Source organism: Colletotrichum fructicola (assembly GCF_000319635.2).
Source record: "Colletotrichum fructicola Nara gc5 chromosome Unknown KSG_Nara_v1_contig08, whole genome shotgun sequence".
Classification (NCBI taxonomy): Eukaryota; Fungi; Ascomycota; class Sordariomycetes; order Glomerellales; family Glomerellaceae; genus Colletotrichum; species Colletotrichum fructicola.
Genome location: NW_027094058.1, coordinates 3,563,431 through 3,580,200, shown reverse-complemented (window position 1 = coordinate 3,580,200; position 16,770 = coordinate 3,563,431). Strand labels below are relative to the sequence as shown.

Here is a 16,770-nt window from a genome sequence, read left to right as displayed (position 1 = left end):
ATTTTGGTGACCGGTGGCATCTCCTGTGGTTGTAAGCGACGGCCCGTGGCTGCTGAGTGGCTTTCTTTCGCAATGGCGTCCTAGCACTTGCCTGTTAAGAAGCTCGGTGTTCACGTCACAAGATTCTTCATCATACGATGCATCATGGCGAGGGAATATCGTCAGGCATGCCTGCATCAAGTTTTTAGAATCGTCGGGCGGCCCGATAAGGCTATTCAGCTTCGCAGGGTTGCACCACAGATCACGCCTTCATTCATCTGGGCATGAGCTTACCATTTTCGAGTCAGCCCCGTTCGAGACAGGTTAAAACGCTATTCAGCTGCATTCTTCTGCATGAAACCCGCGGATTTGCTAAATATTTTCAGTTCAAATCACCAGCAGAAACGCCAAATCTGGTCAAGATGGGATCCATCGTCGAGGAGGCTGTCACCATCCCGTTCGACGAGCAGAGTCAGCTGGTTCAGCTGCAGAGCTCTATACCGGGCTACCCTACAATGCCGATTGACAACGATGAGGAAGTAAAGACCTTTCTCATTCGAGAACTTTCCACGGAAAGGCTGAGACGGCTGTACTGGATACTATTCCTGGTATCAAACCGGCACAACATCAACCCGCTACACCATCAACTCTTCAACAGCCGGCGCATCTGCATCACCGAGCGCCCAGACTTGCATTTGGTATGGTACTACGACCGAATATTCATCAAGCCAATGCCAAAGTTTCTCTTCAGTTATGGCGTTTGGGCGGCGGCTATCGATGAAGCTCTGGACAAAGATGGTCATCGGCTGATCCTTGACGCGCTCGGCTTCCTTCGGACATACTCCTCACTCATTGTTCACGAATCAGACTTTGAAATCGCAAAGAAGCAGAAACTTCTGCCCGATTTTGTCGACTGGGACATGTGGTGTCTCTTCATTCGAGGGTTTACCACTCTGCGTGATAGGGATGTCTCTCCACGGTATCATTATGGGGAGATCCGGCTCACGCGACTCAATCTGTGGCATAGAGTAATTCGGCTGAAGTCCTATCAGAAGGTTCACCACAACTACGCCACCTTCTTCGCGCGTTTCGGAGCACCCTACCTATTTGTTTTCGGCGCGGCTACGGTTGTGCTGACTGCATTGCAGACGGGACATGACACCTTCCCCGGCCACCACACATACATCAACATCATTTCTAAGTTTGTTCCGTTTACCTTGGCGCTGACTGCAGCCGGCATTTGCTTTCTGCCTGCTCTGTTCTTGTTTTTCTGGGCCAATGAGTTGGCCCGCTTTGTCATCTGCTATCGCAAATTATCATGAAGTTTGTATCTTCGGCCTGCTGGAGAAGTGCTGCGGTGAATACCCAGTGTTAGATAGAGACTCCTAGGTTGAATGCGTCCTGTTTCAGTTTCAAGGGTGTTCGCCTCTATACATCTTGCCTCTCAACGCCGCAGCATGTGATAGTACCCAACTGCGCTCACGTCTAAGCCGCAAAGTCGTGGCTATTGAAGCTGATGTACCAATGTACCAATGCGGCCCTTCGTCATGCAATAAATCATCTACTCAGTCCTAGGTAGATTCTGGCCCCCAATAGTGTATTCTGCAAACTTCCATCTCAAGGCTGCAGGAAGCAGATATGCCGACTGTTGGGCGACAAGACGATGTGGTCTTCGTCTCAGCCACTGTGAAGGCTTGCATGATCTCTGCCTCGCTGCAGTCAGGCTGGGCTGAGAAGAAAGCCACATCTGATAAAGATAGATCTGCCAACTACCGAGGCGGCATGCCATGCGACGAGTCTACCACACAAGCTATTGGTTGCCTGGTCCTCCATCGTCTCGTTAAAGGGGAAGCTGTTGACATACAAAAGCATCACGATTTCTTTGGCGGACTTCTGTACCTACACTGTTGATCAGCATCGATTGCCAAGGTCTCGATAAATCAAAGTCATCTTCCGAACAGCTCCTGATCTTAATAGTCTTTTATTTTCCCACGCGTCTATTCTTTTTCATCAATAACCTATCATTGACCATTGTCATCAACACGAGATGTATCAAGGATCCAAAACGCGTCACAGACTCTTTTTTGGCAGTGTAACCTACCTGCTGTGGGCCGGCGCAGTCATTGCTCATGGTAAGACATTCACCGACCAACTATGTTTGTCTCGCAGCTCAGCTAACTTGGCAATAGGGTTGCTACTATGGGGTTCTTCGGCGTCCGGAACCTTCTTTAAGAATTCCTACGTCGTTGGTTTAAGCACAGAGGGTTCACATATGAATGTGACTTTAGGATATTCTGGTGAGTCCCTGTAGGGCGCTCGCTCAGAGTAACTGGCGTGACTGACAACCTTCATCAGGTATATGTGTATACAGTTCTGCCCAAGTCCAGACAGACTCCGACTCTGGGGCAATCAGCAAGTGCAAAGGAGTCTACTTCTTCCCCGACGATGACAGCGAAAGCGCCGACAGTTCCAATTACGGGGCGACAGTCTTGAAACATTTCCGTGACGAACTGGACTTGGAAGATGACACAACCCTCGACACCACCATGCTTCAAAAGCTTCTCCTTGCCGCGCGAGATATTAAAGAAAAGATTCTTACTCCTGGCTTGGCGTGGGCAGCGTTCTTCTTGGTACTGGCCGCAGGTTTATTTGCCATCTTTCCCCTCTTCTTCTATCTTGCGGGGTCGAGACGCACCGTGTGCATGTGGACCATGGCTTGTGCCGGGCTTTGCATGGGCTTTGGTCTCATGTCCATCGGTGCTACATTTTTCACCACCCAAGGAACCTGGGCTTTGCTCAATAACGATGAGGAGTTGACCTCAACTTTGAAACTGACACATGGGGACATTGTCTATTCTCAGGGCCACCACCTGAAGGGGGTTTCAGTTACCGCACTTGTTCTGAATGGGCTGTTTGTTCTCTCCACGACACTTGCCGCCGTTACTCGGAATCATTCAACAGTCAACGAGCAAATGGGTAGACCCCGCCCTCCTATGACGCATGTTGGTGCAGGCAAACCCCTCCTCGGCAAGAAGAAAATCAAGTTCTCTCGCGGAAAGCCCGCATTGAACAGGAGACGCAAGTAATCATGAAAAGTACTTGTTGATTCTGGTCATGAGTGGCTCAGGAATTTGGATTTGGGGTCTAACATTACGTTGTGGGACGTCGGGGTCATTAAATTGATATTTTTGCGTGGGGCAGGGGGTACTGGACGCGGGAGTTCTGTTAGAGGGATAGGGCGGTTGCGCTGTTTGCCTTTTAGTCTTTCAAGTTCGGTTCTTTAATGTTTAGTTTCCATTACCTTTATTTCTTCCTCGCGAACAACGTAGATAAGAACTAACCCCATTGATGGTAGTACTAATAGTTCACACCATGTCAATCTCCAGATCTTGGTCAGGCAAGGCAAACCTTCAATCAGACAACATTAAAATACCAATCTTTACAGGTCGAAGAAATACAAATGGATCAAAACGCCGAATTTTTGCTTCATCAGGCGTTTGCATTCTCCACCATTCACCCTGCTTTAGAAAATAACAGCTTTCCGCTACTATTCGTAACCCTTGTGCGCATGCTCTTCGCCCGCTCTTCCACTTCTTCAGGACCCGTTGCCGCAATTTTATAGCCATCCCAGCCCGAAAGTTCATGGAACAACAATGCCAAACTCGAGCTTTTCCATATAGGCATCCTGCGCTGATTATTGCGGATGATCATAGTTATCAGCATTGCAAAGGTGAACACAACCAAAGAAATTGGAAGTATCAGTCGTGGCCAGATAATCTCAATGTACGTCACGCTGCTCAATGCCACCCCTTCGAGAACTGTGTGATTGGCCGAAATACGGAATGCCTCCGTCATGCTACTCGAAACATCGTTTAAAAACTCCGGAAAGTCTTCGAACTGGCTGAGAGCGATACCAAAGGGGCTGCTGCTACATGATTCGTCGCTCAGAACACCTGCATCGTCGGTTCCGCCAGTGATGCCATTGTTACTCGTAGTCGCTGTGAATATTGTTTGTAGGCGTTGGCCAATGGCCAAATAGTCGCAGTAGTTTATACGAAATCTGATCGCCCCAGTGAGTCAGTCCATTTGGACTCGCAGGCTTCAATCCAAGGAATATAGTGCTCGCATTGCCTTCCGTAGTGTCGTCCGGTGTGGTCACCAGAGCCGTTTGAGACCTATTGAGTAGCGATGCACTGAAGTTGGCATATTGAGGAGTCATGAATGTCCGGGCGCAGAGTTCCATTGTGCAATGCATGGCTTTTGAGACCGGCGGAGCAGTGCCTTGTCCTTGTCCCCTGTAGAAGTCATAAACCTTGATATCTTGAGGAAACTTGATAAAAGTGAAATTGCTGATTAATTATTGCCCGGCGTGATTCGGAAAAGCTGGGCGTTCTCAGGGGATTCCATGCATCATCCACTGTGATTTTCCATTCATATCCCGCAACCGAGCTCCAAACTGTATGGTCGGGGTAAAAGTAATCCATACTGCTGCCGTCCAACATTCCGAACACGGCATTTAATGTTGTATCGCGTGAAGGTATGGTATAGTTGCAATCAATCAGCCTATGCGTTGCAGTCCCGAAGGTGCAGTTTGGAATTGCCGTGTGCGTGAGATCTTCACAGCTGCTACAAACGCCCATTGTGGTTATCGTTGGCCAATTGCACTGCTCAAAATTGCAAGGTAGAGATGGAGCTATTGTAGTGTTCGATATCGATGCCAATATCGCTGCTTCCATCTTCGGTTCAACAGGTGTGATTGCAGTGCATCCTCCGGACTTAAAAAGTCGAGACAGTGGGTCGTAAGTTCGGGTCTCCAGAATGGCAGGTTTAATCCCTTCCACCGGCGTTAGAATGAGTGGTAACCGGAACACTGACTGGATGAATGGATCAACCAGCAAGGATAATACCACCAAAATGCATGAAAATGAGGCAACGACCGTCTTGCGATTCCTGGTAGACGCAAGTTTGAGCGCTCCCCAAGGACCTCGGGAGGCGTCATCAAAGAGTTGCAGGTCGCTAAGCCTTTGTGGTTCGTTCTGAAAATGGAGCCATTTCAGCTGCGATATGACCTCAGTAAGAACAAGAAGGCAGGCCGACTTTGCCAAAGTTCCCAGTAAAGATACCAAAACAGTGGGAGAGAAGAACCCTTTGCCCAAGCCCCATTCATCAAGTCGCCGCCCTTGCTCGTACGACAGAACACCAATGATAGATGCCATGCAGACAAGACTGACAACGGAGGCCGTGATTTCCCATATCCAGAGACGATGTACAAAAGAGGATTTCAACCGTAGTCCTGTTCTTACGGGAAGTTTTGAATGTTTTCGAGTCGCAGAGGATGGGTGATGGTTATGCTCAAATAGACTATCATCCGTCTGTATTTGTCTCCCTGAGTCGAACGGATAGTCTAGATGACTTTCATTGTCCCTGAAGCTTTCTCCAATCTCATTGTGCAGTGTTTCTGTTGTCTCGCCTGACGTGGAAGATTCATGGTGTTCCGGTGTAGAAGCATCTCTGCTCGAGTTCGCTCGTTCGAACGTCAGCGAATGCTGTCGAGTCGAAGAGGTTGGCAGTGGTTTTCGACTTATAGTATGTATGTTGTTCGTATAATTCGGTACAGGATGAAGCTCGTATTCCTGCGACGAATTATTGGTATTCGCAGAGTCTTCGTGGTTGAGCAATTGAGATTGGCCAGAGTTGAGGGAGAGGGAATCTCGGGCATCGGCGGCGGGTGATTCAACTGTCGTGGGGAATGGCAAATTGACGGACATTGCGTCCAAGTTTCATGTGTTAGTACAGGAAAGGTATGTTGCAAAAGAAGAGAAACCCAGTCGACAGTATTTTGGAATTGTCGTAGACTACTATTCAGGCTATCGGCAGCATAAGCAGGCTACAGTGACTGCGTTCACGCGACCCTTTGTAGACAGCCAAAGTGGGTGAATGTTGTGGCAAGGGGAAGGCTGTGCTAGCCATCTCGAGTCACTTCATTGGTAGACCGATTCTTTTGAGTAGAAGATCTTCAAATATGCAGGACTTGGCTGCAGGTGAGGTGTTTTTGGTTGTTAATGCGGTCAGCCCAACCTATTCCGCCTGCCGCGGCCTGATGCTAACCTCCTCGCCTCTGTCGAATCGCTGGGGCAGGCTCGCGGCTTCGAGTAATTGGAAAAGAGACAGTTAAGTAAGAATGTTGCATCGCCACCGAAGTATCTCAGAGTCACAGATTTGCGATGATTTGGCTTACGCAGCTGGCGAACTTTCTGTGATGATTTGAAACGACAGACAATTCTCGATGCATATGCGTCTTATTCATCTTCTGACTGAGACCCCTCAGTCTTCAGCATGCGGCAAGGAAGCATGTAAGTTCTTGCGCTCAAGAGAACTTGCTGTTGAAGTGCTTGTTGGCGCCGCTAGTAAAGACGGACTCAGGACTGGGGCTGGCTTGAGGTCGCCGAGTGGAGCGGTGTATAAATGCATAACATGCACTACCTCAGCTGGGTATACCTTTGCAATGCGTTTCTTATGCATATATGTTATGCAAGCGCGTCGGAGCTCTGTCATTGGTCCGCTCAAACGCGCTAGAACCAGCTGCGAACAAGGCTGCGAAAGGCTGAAAACAATTCTTTCGACGCCCAATCCACGCGATCGGGTGACCTTTGACAGCATTTTCCCCCATCATTTTTGGTCCAATTTCATTTAGACGTCCCTCAATCCCAGCGAAATGACATAGCCGCTGCCAAAACGCACCGAAAAGCGCAGCAGATTCGATCGCGATACCCAAAATGGTGGTCTGCAAGTTCTACGAGCAGGGGAACTGCAGGTATGGAAGTACGTCGCGCATCCCCGGTCGCATCGATCGACCAGCCAAAACAAACCCAATCATGGGCCAAACACGTGCAGAGCTAGCACGCTGACATTGGCGAACCCAGATAATTGTCGATTCGAACATCCCCGAGGCCAGTCGAACAACCGATTTGCAGCGTTTGGCGGGAACTCCGGAGGGGGGTTCAATCGCGGCGGAAACGACAGTTCGTGCTCATCATCCTGACCCAAAGGCGACACTACGTACTCACAGTCGCGTAGCCCTACCGTACATGCTATCGAAGGAAACGATCGAGAAGGACCTGACCTCTGAACAACCACAATGGATCCTGTCAGCGTACGGACCGGGAAGGGACGCCCCGGAGCAGCTGTTCGGCGGACCGATGCGCGAGCAGAGCTTTGAGGAGATGAGGCTTCACCATGTCATAGCGACGGCCTCGGGCAACCCACAACAAGCGGTAGGAATCATGATTTGTGTCTCGCCGGCGGGCGGCTGACAAGAGGCAGCTCAATCAAGCGCAAGAGCTGTACCAACAAGCACAGCAACAGATGAAGACCGCGGTCGGAAATCTGGACGGCGCGATCCAATTCCTCATCTCTGCCGAGCAGAAACACCCGAATCGAGTCGATATCTGCAAACAAGGAACGTTACCAGGCGGAACGACGGGAGAGTTTGCGGTTGGCAAGAGGGCAACCGGTTCGCTCGGCCAGGCGAACCCCTTCGGGTCTGGGGCATCTTCCGGAGCGTCCGCGAATCCGTTCTCTTCTGGTGGCCAACAATCATCAGCCTTCGGTAGCGGAGCTTCGACGACAGGTAGTGCCTTTGGTCAAGCATCCGCCCTTGGGCAGAAGCCGAACCCCTTTGGCGGGGGAGCCGCCGCACCTGCCTTTGGCCAGCCTTCGCAACCGACATCAGCTTTCGGCCAAGCATCGTCAACACCGGCATTCGGTCAACCGTCTCAGCCGACGTCAGCCTTTGGCAGCGGCGCGCAGAGCTCAACCCCAGCATTTGGCCAGCCGTCGCAGCCTTCATCGGCTTTTGGACAGCCTAGTGCTCTTGGAGGAGGGACGTCAGCGTTTGGTCAAGCATCAGCGCTTGGCCAAAAGCCGAATCCGTTTGGAAGCGGTGGTGCCTTCGGACAGCCTGCCCAGTCTAGCGGAACAACTACCAGCGCGTTCGGTCAACCTTCACAGCCTGCCGCATCTGGTAGCGCATTCGGTCAACCGTCACAGCCTGGGGTTTCCGGCAGCGCATTTGGCCAACCTTCACAGCCTGGGGCTTCTGGCAGCGCGTTCGGACAACCATCCGCACTTGGAGGTGGGGGAAGCGCCTTTGGCCAGGCAAGCGCACTGGGGCAGAAAGCGAATCCTTTCGGAGGCGGCGGTGCGTTTGGTAGTGCCAGTGGGAGTACTACCAATGCCAGTCCGTTTGGACAGGCGGCGGCGAACACCAACAACGCGAGCAGCCCTTTCGGACAACCTGCGCAGAATGCGACTCAAAATGCGAGTCCTTTTGGGGCTCCATCGCAGCCAACGCAAAGCGCATTTGGCCAGCCATCTCAGCCCGGAGCGGCGGCCAGTCCCTTTGGTCAACCATCCCAAACCTCTCAACCGGCGGCTGCCAACCCGTTCGGACAACCATCGCAGACGCCGGCGGCTTCTAACCCATTTGGCGCGAAACAAGATGCGCCAGCAAGTGGCGGCATGGACGCACAGCCAACTCAACCAAAGAGCGCCTTTGGTCAACCTTCTCAACCACAAGCAGCCGCCAACCCCTTTGGACAAGCCAAGCCTGCCTTTGGTCAGCCAACAGGACTTGGAGGAGCAGCGCAGGCAAACCCATTTGGTACACAACCTGCAGCCCCGGCCGCCCAGCCACAAGCAGCACCTGGAAACGGGCCGTACCCGCCGGGTAGCTCTAAGCAGCATCCTCCCGTGTCAAGCTACAGCTCGAAGGGAATGGACGGGAGGCTATCAATGTTCAAGGGCAAACCTGTCGTGTACCAGAATAATCTTCCCGGGGTGCGCGCGTTAGACGGAGGGTGGAAGCGAGTCTGGTTCCCCGACGGGCCGCCGAATTACAACAAGGACACGGAGCTTCCTGATGAGGCATATGATGAAAAGTCGAAGTTGCAGTGGCAGGCTTTCACTCAGAAGGGCCAGTTTGAAGGGGGACTCATGCCCGAGTTGCCTCCAAAGAGGGAGTTTTGCCTTTGGGATATTTGACTTGGCCGACAGGATGCCAAGATCGGCGAAAAAGGAACGCGTGCCGCCTTGTATTTTCCATGCAAAGGAACCAGCATTGCAGGGCGTTATATCAATACCATAGGATAATCATAAAAAGTTAGCGGATAGAGAGGTATTTGACCGGGCGTTTAAACACCGGCAGCACTGCACCCGTCTGCGGGCGTGTCCTGGGACCCGGACCCCGCCGATACAATCACGGCTCTGCACAGCATCACCACACATCACAGCGATACTTAAATTGGGGTCATTGTTTTATTTGGGTGGTATCTAGACCTCCAAACTCGGCCCGCCGCAGCCGTCTCGCGCGAGAGCCTTTCGGCATCCTCACGCACAGCGGCGCAGCATTCCCAAGCCAAAGCCCATACTGTTCGTCCCTCTTACAACAAGTCCCTTCTCAGTCCCGATCCGCGGCGTGTTCCTTTTTAAAAAGGAAAACTTAGGCGGCGATGGTGACCTCGACCTCGACACCAGCCTCGATGTTGACGATGATCTGCTTGACGATCTCGGTAGGGGCGTTGAGGCTAGAGGTCTGGTTAGCAATGCAATTCTTCGTTCAATGAAAATGGCAAGCGCGCGCGCAGGGCAAAACACGTACTCAATGAGGCGCTTGTGGATGCGCATCTCGAAGCAGTCCCAGGTCTTGGAACCCTCACCGCAAGGGGTCTTGCGGGTGGTGATCTTGAGGGTCTTGGTGGGCAGGCGGACGGGGCCGGAGACGCGGAGGTCCTTGGACTTGGCGCGCTCGATGAGCTCGGCAGAGACCTTCTCGAGGGACTGGACCTTGCGGGAGGAGAGGGTGATGCGGATCTTGTGCGTCTTGGGCGCCTCGCCGAAGTCCTTGTCCTTGTTGTAAGACATTTTTGCGGGATTGAACGGTTGGTTCTGGGGGTTGATTGATGGAAGAGAATTGGGCGAGAATTGGTCCTTCACGACTCGAACGTTGGTTGCGGCAAAGTGATGAAGGCTGGTTGGGCTCGAAAAGAAGCTTGGAGGAGAGGCTGCGAAAATTGCGATCGCGAACTTTTTCGTGGGGGAAAGTTGTAGGGCTTTACCGAAAAGACGCTAGGCCTGTTTAGGAGTAGCGCAAGGTGGGATGTGTACGTACTGCGTGGACCCACTTCCGCATCAAGCTCCAGCCGGGGGTCTTGCATCGACCATGAATCATCCGGCGAACGACATGACAGCTCAGCTAAGCCGCATGCAATAAGATACACGACGACCGCTCTCGCGCAGAGCACCTCCCTCATCCTCCCCGCCTCCTTACAATCAACAATCTCCGCCAACCGCGAGGAGCGATAACCAAAATGGCGACCCTCCCACCTTTCGCCCTGTTTCCATCATCCAAATGGCGCTCTCATCTCACCCCGCAGGACTGGAATGCCCTCATCGACGCCTGGACGACGCTCTCACAGGCATACCTCGCCCAGACCGACGCCCAACTTTCAAAAGCAGTCTCGAAAGATGACTCCCTCCCAGCCTTTCTCTCCACGTTCATCACAGAGGTTGCAGGGGCCAGCCCAGCCGCGACAATAGGCTCATCCGCGCCAGCAAAGGTGCTTCTCAGAACGGCGTTCACCCTCACAGCCCGCCTTCTCACCCTCTCATCACCCCCGCCGATCCCGCTCACGACACCCACCTTTCTCGCCAGCTTCAGCAAGCTCTTCCGGAAAAATGCGCCATCTGTCCTCACGAAGGCATGGAAGGCACACGCCGCCGCCTTTGAGACGTCGCTTGCGGGTTTGAAGAAGTCGCTCACGCAGTCCCTGGAAGCAGGGATGAAGGCCGACCTCAAGTCGCTCGAGAGCAGGCTGGCCGGGCTGAATCACCTGCTGCACGCATCCCCTGACGCTGCGGGCTTCTTCCTTGCCGGGTCAGATTTCTCAGACGGTCTGGTGTCTGCATTCAAAATCACGAATCCGCCATTGCGAAAGGTGCTGATCACAACAATGTACCTATGTCTCATCGGGCTCACAGAGGGCGAGACGCCGCGGTTCGGCATGCTCGCCGACGTCCTCTTCTCTCTCAAATCTGCGGCGGAGACGCACAAGGCCGGACCGCTCAATGTGAACGACTCCCTTGTCGCGGAGCTAGTCACAGTCACACCGGTGCTGAAGCAGCTGCTCAAGCGGGCAGAGGAGAAGGGCGCGGCTTCGACAGCGTTGAAGACGAGGATCTCGGCACTGGAAGGGTTCAAGAAGCCTGGTGGGGGTTTCATGAGGCCCAAGAGGCTGGTGAAGAGGAAGGTCGACAAGGGCAAAGGGGTCGTTGACGCGGAGGATGTGCAAGCCGAGTTGCATATTCACAGGCAAAGCCAGATCGCGCTCATCCAGGACCTATTCCCCGATCTAGGTTCCGCGTTTGTGTCGAAGCTGTTTGATGAGTTTGGTGATGACACGGAGGTTGTCACGTCGCACCTGTTGGAGGATGATCTGCCGCCACATCTCAGAGACTTGAACCGTGGCGAGCAACTGTAAGTGCCATTTTTCTCACTCTACGGACCTACTAACACAAGACAGATCACCCAAGATCGAGCGGCGCTTCAGCCACGACATCGCACCCAGACCCACACCACCACAACTCCCCCAACGCCACAACGTCTTCGACGACGACGAACTAGACAGACTAGACCTCGATGTCTCCAAACTTCACTTCGGCAAGCGAAACCCCGAAAAGACAGCCGACGACGTGCTCAAAGACCGCTCCACCGCGCCCAACAAGGCCGCCATCCTCTCGGCGCTCGCGGCGTTCGACTCAGACGACGACGAGCGCGACGACACCTACGACGCAGACGACGTCGGCGGCACCGTCGACGCCGGCGCCAACGAGGAGGCCGACGGGCAGAACGACGCCAGCGAGGAGACGCTGTTCAAGGCGTTCCAGGCGGATCCGACTGTGTTTGACCGCCAGGCTGCGACCAGGAGGGGACAGCCGAGGGCGAGGTTGCGGGAGGAGACGGGTATGACGGATGAGGCTATTGAGGGGTGGGCGGTTATGCTGGCAAGGAACCCGGCGCAGAAGAGGAGGCTGGAGGCGAAGTACAGCGGCGCGGCGGCGTTTACGGGCGCGCAGACGGAGTTGCGGTCCACGGCGTGGAGGGCTAGTCCTGCGGGATCTGGTGCCGAGGAGTCGGAGCAGGATGGAGCCGGCGGCTCGTCAAGAGGTGGGAGAGGTGGGCGCGGTCGCGGTGGTGGTCGGAGTCGTGGCAGAGGCGGCGGACGTGGAGGGAATGTGGCGGGTCCGACGGGAGACAAGGACACGGAGGCGGCGCGGAGGAGGAAGGAAGCCAGCAAGGGCTCCAGAGCGAATCACAACCGCCGCGACCAGCGCGCGAAAAAAATGGGACGAGGAGGGCTGCCTGGATAAGGGGCTACTGGCAACAGAACTACAGCTAATGTACAGAAATACGGCTAATGTAATCTTTGCCTCTTAGCACCCGGGACCGAACCGCGCGGTATCATTGCAGCTGACCGTTTGCCGGTGGCCGTTGACGTGAAGACCTCGTCGTCATACAGATCCTCCGCGCTGAGCGTTAGGGCGTACGGGCTCTTGACGTCTACGATGCTGGGCGTCCCCGGCTGCGGGGTAAAGCCGAAGGTGTGGACTGCGGCGGGAGATATGCTGCTGGAGAACGATGACCCGACTTCCTCGACCCCAGTGTGCCGGGACCATAGAACGTGGTCCTGTGGCGTCGCAAGCTCTGACGTGCCGCCGAGCGAGGGTAGTTCGCCGTGGTCGCTCTCGAGTCGGCCGATCATGGAGCGGAGGGATTCGCGCGAGCTGCGTCTGCTGTCGAGATAGGTGCGTAGGTCGTAGCACTGTCGGCAACTAGGGTAGACAGGGTAGCAGTCTGACTCGTCTCGGTACTGCGGCAGTTGGGGCCGTCCTTGCTGGTCGCACCGTTCTTGGATATCGTCAAAGAGGTCGCCGACAGGGGTGAAGTAGGTCACGCGGGGGCCGGCCCCGAAGTACTTGTTCCGTCCCCAGAGTTGGCCCACAAGGGCATTGGTGTCTGCGTCGACTACCGCAGCACCGCTGTCGCCTTCAACGCCGATGCCACCGCGAATCCATGCTTCCTCGTCATCGTCCGGGTCTTCGATGAACCATTCGCGTGTAGCCTTCCCTGTACCGTTGTCCTCTCCCCTGACGTAGGCGGGTACCTCACATACCTGTCCGCGCTGTTGGCCAGATGTTCGGCCCGTGGAAACAACCGCCCCGCCTGGGACGACTGCCGATGTGGTCTTGATGGGTATCTCTTTGAGGAGGGGCATAGTCTCTGAGGGGAACCGGCGAAGAATATTGGCTTGCTTAGTCTTTGCGGCGATCAGGATCCAGTCCGTCACGATCAGAGGCTGTTCTTTCCCGCAGTCTTCCCAAAAAGGGTCATGTGAGATGCGGGTCGTCTTGAGGTCGATGCCCGATGTTGCCGTCAGTTTACCGATGTTGAAGTCTTTGGATTCGTCCATGGTATCGTGGCGTTCCTCGATGCAGCGAGATCGGTCGCTTGGTGAAGGATGTTGCACGCTGACTTCGCTTAGGTGTTGGTACGCGTCGACGAAGGGATGGAAGTTGGCCAGCCAGTAGTTTCCACCGCCGATGACTAGACATGGTCCCAGAGTTGAGGTACTCTCCTCGAAGTCGTCTGTCCCCGCGATGCCGATGCTGTCTCCCATACACGGGTCCTTGAAGTAATATGGGTTCCGGGCCATGCAGATGTCGTCTGGCATGTCCTTGCTCAACCCTCGGGCCCAGACTAGACGTTCCACGGCGCCGATGGAGAATTCGAAAGATACTGTTGGGCGGTAGATCTCAGGCAGAAGATCTTTCACGTGGGTTGCGATGATAATTCGTCGTGCTCGTGATGGTTGCTTCTTAGTCATTATACAGACGCGACGGGAGCCGGGAGTCTTGCCGCGGGTGACGCTGACGACGTGGTTCGGGCCGCACCACTTGGGGAGAAACTCGACTAGAAAGGGTAGAATGCCATGCTCCCAGACCATGGGAAAGCTGGCGCTCTCAATCAGGCGGGAGATTACCGCTCGAGACGAGTCACTAGGACTATCGGCTGCGCGAGGTGCTTGGCCTATGGGGGTCAGACGAGCGTCTCGCATGTCGGCGTTTACGTACCGTTCTGCCTTTTACGCTTCTTTTCCACAGCTGCTCGCAGCTGTTCTCGACATTTTTTCTTGGCGATCGTGACGGACAGGCTTTGCCTAGTCGCCTTGTCCTCCATGGCATCCTTTGGATTTGGAGCCGTGTTGGTGGATGGTTGTTCGGCGGACTTTTCAGCAGTCATGACAGGTACCATCGGCTTCGGGACTGACTCGACGGCCTTCCCATTGCCTTCATTGGCGTCAGGATGTGCACATCTGATGTGGCACTCCAAGATTCTCTTGCTCTGGAAGGAGCTCTCGGTACATCCTGGCGCAGGGCAGACGAGAAGGTGCTCTAACTTGACGTGCCAGGTCAGTCCTTCCTTGGAGGAGAACGCCGGCTGCTCGCAGCCTCCCCAGTTGCAAATGTGTGTGTGGACCGCTTTGAAGTGGCTCTTTAGCTCCTGCTCCCGGTCGAAAGCCTCATCGCAGTGCGGGCCGAGGCAGACGAATCGGCTTTCGGCACGCTCTACTGTCCGCTCAGCAGGCGATGGAACGCGGGAACGCGAAGCTGACGTTGGAGCCGGCCACTCAAATGGAAGCTCAGTCTGGGATGGAGACAGCCCGGAGCCTGCCGATGATGGCTGGGAAGTGGATGAGGACGAGTAGGTGACGCTGCTCACGGTGCTCAACGCTGGCGGAGGTGCCTGAGCAGAAGCAGGCTGGAACATGTCAAGTCCTGGTTGGCTGTCTGTAGGCAAACTTTTGATAAAGCTTTGGTCGAGATGCCCGAGTCCCTGGCTCTGGGACCAGGCATTGTCTCCATAGATGGCTGGTCCGCCGTACAGCTGCGTATTAACGAAGGGCTCGTCCGTAGGCGGCCAATAAGGCGGCAGCGAGGCGGGTATTGGCACCTCAGGAAAGGGCGGGCCTTGGTGGATGTGTTTACGGATCTTGTATGGCCGCTCACCGAGAGGATGTTGGCGCCTGGATTGGGACATGGTGAGATTTGAGAGAGGTCAGCCGGCGTGTAAGCCAGGCTGGAAGCTGTGATGAATGGTTCTCACTCCCGCTGGCGAATCGATTGACAGGCAGAATATGGTTAATTGAAGGAGAGAGCCCGAGAGTTGAGGTGTTGCCGGGAAGGCAAGAAGTCGAGAACGGCGGGGGAGGACGACGGGAGGAGCTGGGCGGCGGCGGGGAGGGTGGGAAGGTGGTGGTGCGGCACAGCTAGTCTGGTTGCCTGATGAGGGGTATACAGTGCCTTTACTCTAATCCCTGCACAGTGAAACGTGTGGCGAGATTATGGGCACACACAGTAGGAACAATCACTCCCACTCATTCAATACATATCTTACAATCCCGGCGGCCTCATCCGGGGTCAGCATCCCACGAATCATGCGAACCATGACTACTGTGGCCTGCTTCAGATCTATCGACGTTAGATTTCCGTTTTTGTTCATTGCCGAGTTTTTGGTTCCACTGGCGAGCATCTTAGCGGGTTGCTTTCACGAATCTCTCCAATTTCGACTGGCGATAGGCAATTCGCAACGGAGGAGCTGAGCGATTGGGAGATTCAGAAAACCACGTTCATTCAACTACTGTATGTACATGCTGCCCTTCCTCTCACCCTGATCAATTCATCGTAAAGATCATCTTGCCGCAAATCGTCTGCCAAGCCAGTCTGAAAACATGGCGACACTGTTATCGTGGCAATCACGACTTGTGCCACCTAAATCATCCAGGCGGCAAACGAGACAACTCCGACAGTGACAACTGCCAATCGTCGCATAGATCCAGACAGGTTGCTGGCCGCAGAAGTCGAGCTCGAGCCGCTGCCACCAGAGGACGAAGACCCAGACCCATACCCAGACGAAGCCTTCAGAGTAGCCTGCCCAAAGTCGGCCGAGAGCCGCTCGCACCATAGTCCGACGGTGGAGAAATCAGCCGGCGTCTTCCCGGCATCGAGCTTAATGGTGAGCGTGTTGGTGGACGCCGCCTTGGTGACCTGCTCGTTGGAGATGCGGAAGCCGTTCTTGATGACATCGTCGGTGGCACCCCACCAGTAGAGTGCAGGCGCCGAGGCATCCTTGAGGGTGTAGTCGCTGATCATGAGAGTTGAGGCGTCAATGACGGTCAATGTGCCGCCGAGGCCGCCGTCGAGAGAGGAGAGCTTGCCGGACCACCCAATCTTCTGGGTCATGGTGTCGTTGCCCTGGCCGGAGACGAGGGCAGTGAAAACGGCAAGGCCGGTGATGAGGACTGAAGTGCTTTGGCTGAACATTGTTCTGAGTAGAATGTGGTTGAAATTAATTGTGAAAAAAGCGTAAAGTTGCTAGAATGTTTTGTTGTGAGTGTGTTCTGAGTGATGAGTTGTGGCAATTACCTATCGAGGCGGGCACGTACGGAGCTTATATACCGAAAAGACTTGGACTTCTTTGGAATCCATTCGATCTTCTTTGTGACAGGACCCTCAAATCCAAGCATCCATGAATGTTGATGTGTAATCGGACCAAATCCTTTGCAACTTTGACTCTTGCCTAATTAGGAAATTCTGATGATTTGTGGTGATGCGCTAGCAGCAGGTACCCGAGCTTAAGCTTAAAGTGCACAGTGGCTTGCGTCCTTCAAGTCCAAA

General features: G+C 54.2%; 7 protein-coding genes across 7 annotated transcripts; 4 read left to right on the top strand and 3 right to left on the bottom strand.

Moving 5' to 3' along the window:
* Positions 1-401: 401 nt before the first annotated feature.
* On the top strand, positions 402-1,301 carry CGGC5_v014078 (uncharacterized protein; the record flags this gene model as incomplete). Its single annotated transcript, XM_032024878.1, has 1 exon — positions 402-1,301. One exon carries the CDS (start codon positions 402-404, stop codon positions 1,299-1,301), a length of 900 nt encoding a protein of 299 aa, XP_031878485.1.
* A 725-nt stretch (positions 1,302-2,026) lies between these two features.
* CGGC5_v014077 (uncharacterized protein) lies at positions 2,027-3,065 on the top strand (the record flags this gene model as incomplete). Its single annotated transcript, XM_032024877.1, has 3 exons — positions 2,027-2,111; positions 2,169-2,276; positions 2,335-3,065. 3 exons carry the CDS (start codon positions 2,027-2,029, stop codon positions 3,063-3,065), a joined length of 924 nt encoding a protein of 307 aa, XP_031878484.1.
* Positions 3,066-6,755: 3,690 nt separating this feature from the next.
* On the top strand, positions 6,756-9,021 carry AMO1 (Nucleoporin AMO1; the record flags this gene model as incomplete). The annotated part of the gene is made up of 4 exons (XM_032024876.1): positions 6,756-6,801; positions 6,903-7,001; positions 7,057-7,253; positions 7,303-9,021. 4 exons carry the CDS (start codon positions 6,756-6,758, stop codon positions 9,019-9,021), a joined length of 2,061 nt encoding a protein of 686 aa, XP_031878487.1.
* Positions 9,022-9,478: 457 nt separating this feature from the next.
* rps20 (40S ribosomal protein uS10) lies at positions 9,479-9,900 on the bottom strand (the record flags this gene model as incomplete). The annotated part of the gene is made up of 2 exons (XM_032024875.1): positions 9,479-9,563; positions 9,638-9,900. The coding sequence occupies 2 exons, from the start codon at positions 9,898-9,900 to the stop codon at positions 9,479-9,481; spliced, it is 348 nt and encodes a 115-aa protein (XP_031878486.1).
* A 446-nt stretch (positions 9,901-10,346) lies between these two features.
* ASCC2 (Activating signal cointegrator 1 complex subunit 2) lies at positions 10,347-12,405 on the top strand (the record flags this gene model as incomplete). The annotated part of the gene is made up of 2 exons (XM_032024874.2): positions 10,347-11,512; positions 11,559-12,405. The coding sequence occupies 2 exons, from the start codon at positions 10,347-10,349 to the stop codon at positions 12,403-12,405; spliced, it is 2,013 nt and encodes a 670-aa protein (XP_031878515.2).
* Positions 12,406-12,449: 44 nt separating this feature from the next.
* On the bottom strand, positions 12,450-15,133 carry CGGC5_v014073 (uncharacterized protein; the record flags this gene model as incomplete). The annotated part of the gene is made up of 2 exons (XM_032024873.1): positions 12,450-14,122; positions 14,167-15,133. 2 exons carry the CDS (start codon positions 15,131-15,133, stop codon positions 12,450-12,452), a joined length of 2,640 nt encoding a protein of 879 aa, XP_031878488.1.
* Positions 15,134-15,864: 731 nt separating this feature from the next.
* CGGC5_v014072 (Cytochrome b561, DM13 and DOMON domain-containing protein) lies at positions 15,865-16,416 on the bottom strand (the record flags this gene model as incomplete). The annotated part of the gene is made up of 1 exon (XM_032024871.1): positions 15,865-16,416. The coding sequence occupies one exon, from the start codon at positions 16,414-16,416 to the stop codon at positions 15,865-15,867; it is 552 nt and encodes a 183-aa protein (XP_031878509.1).
* Between the last annotated feature and the right edge of the window lie 354 nt (positions 16,417-16,770).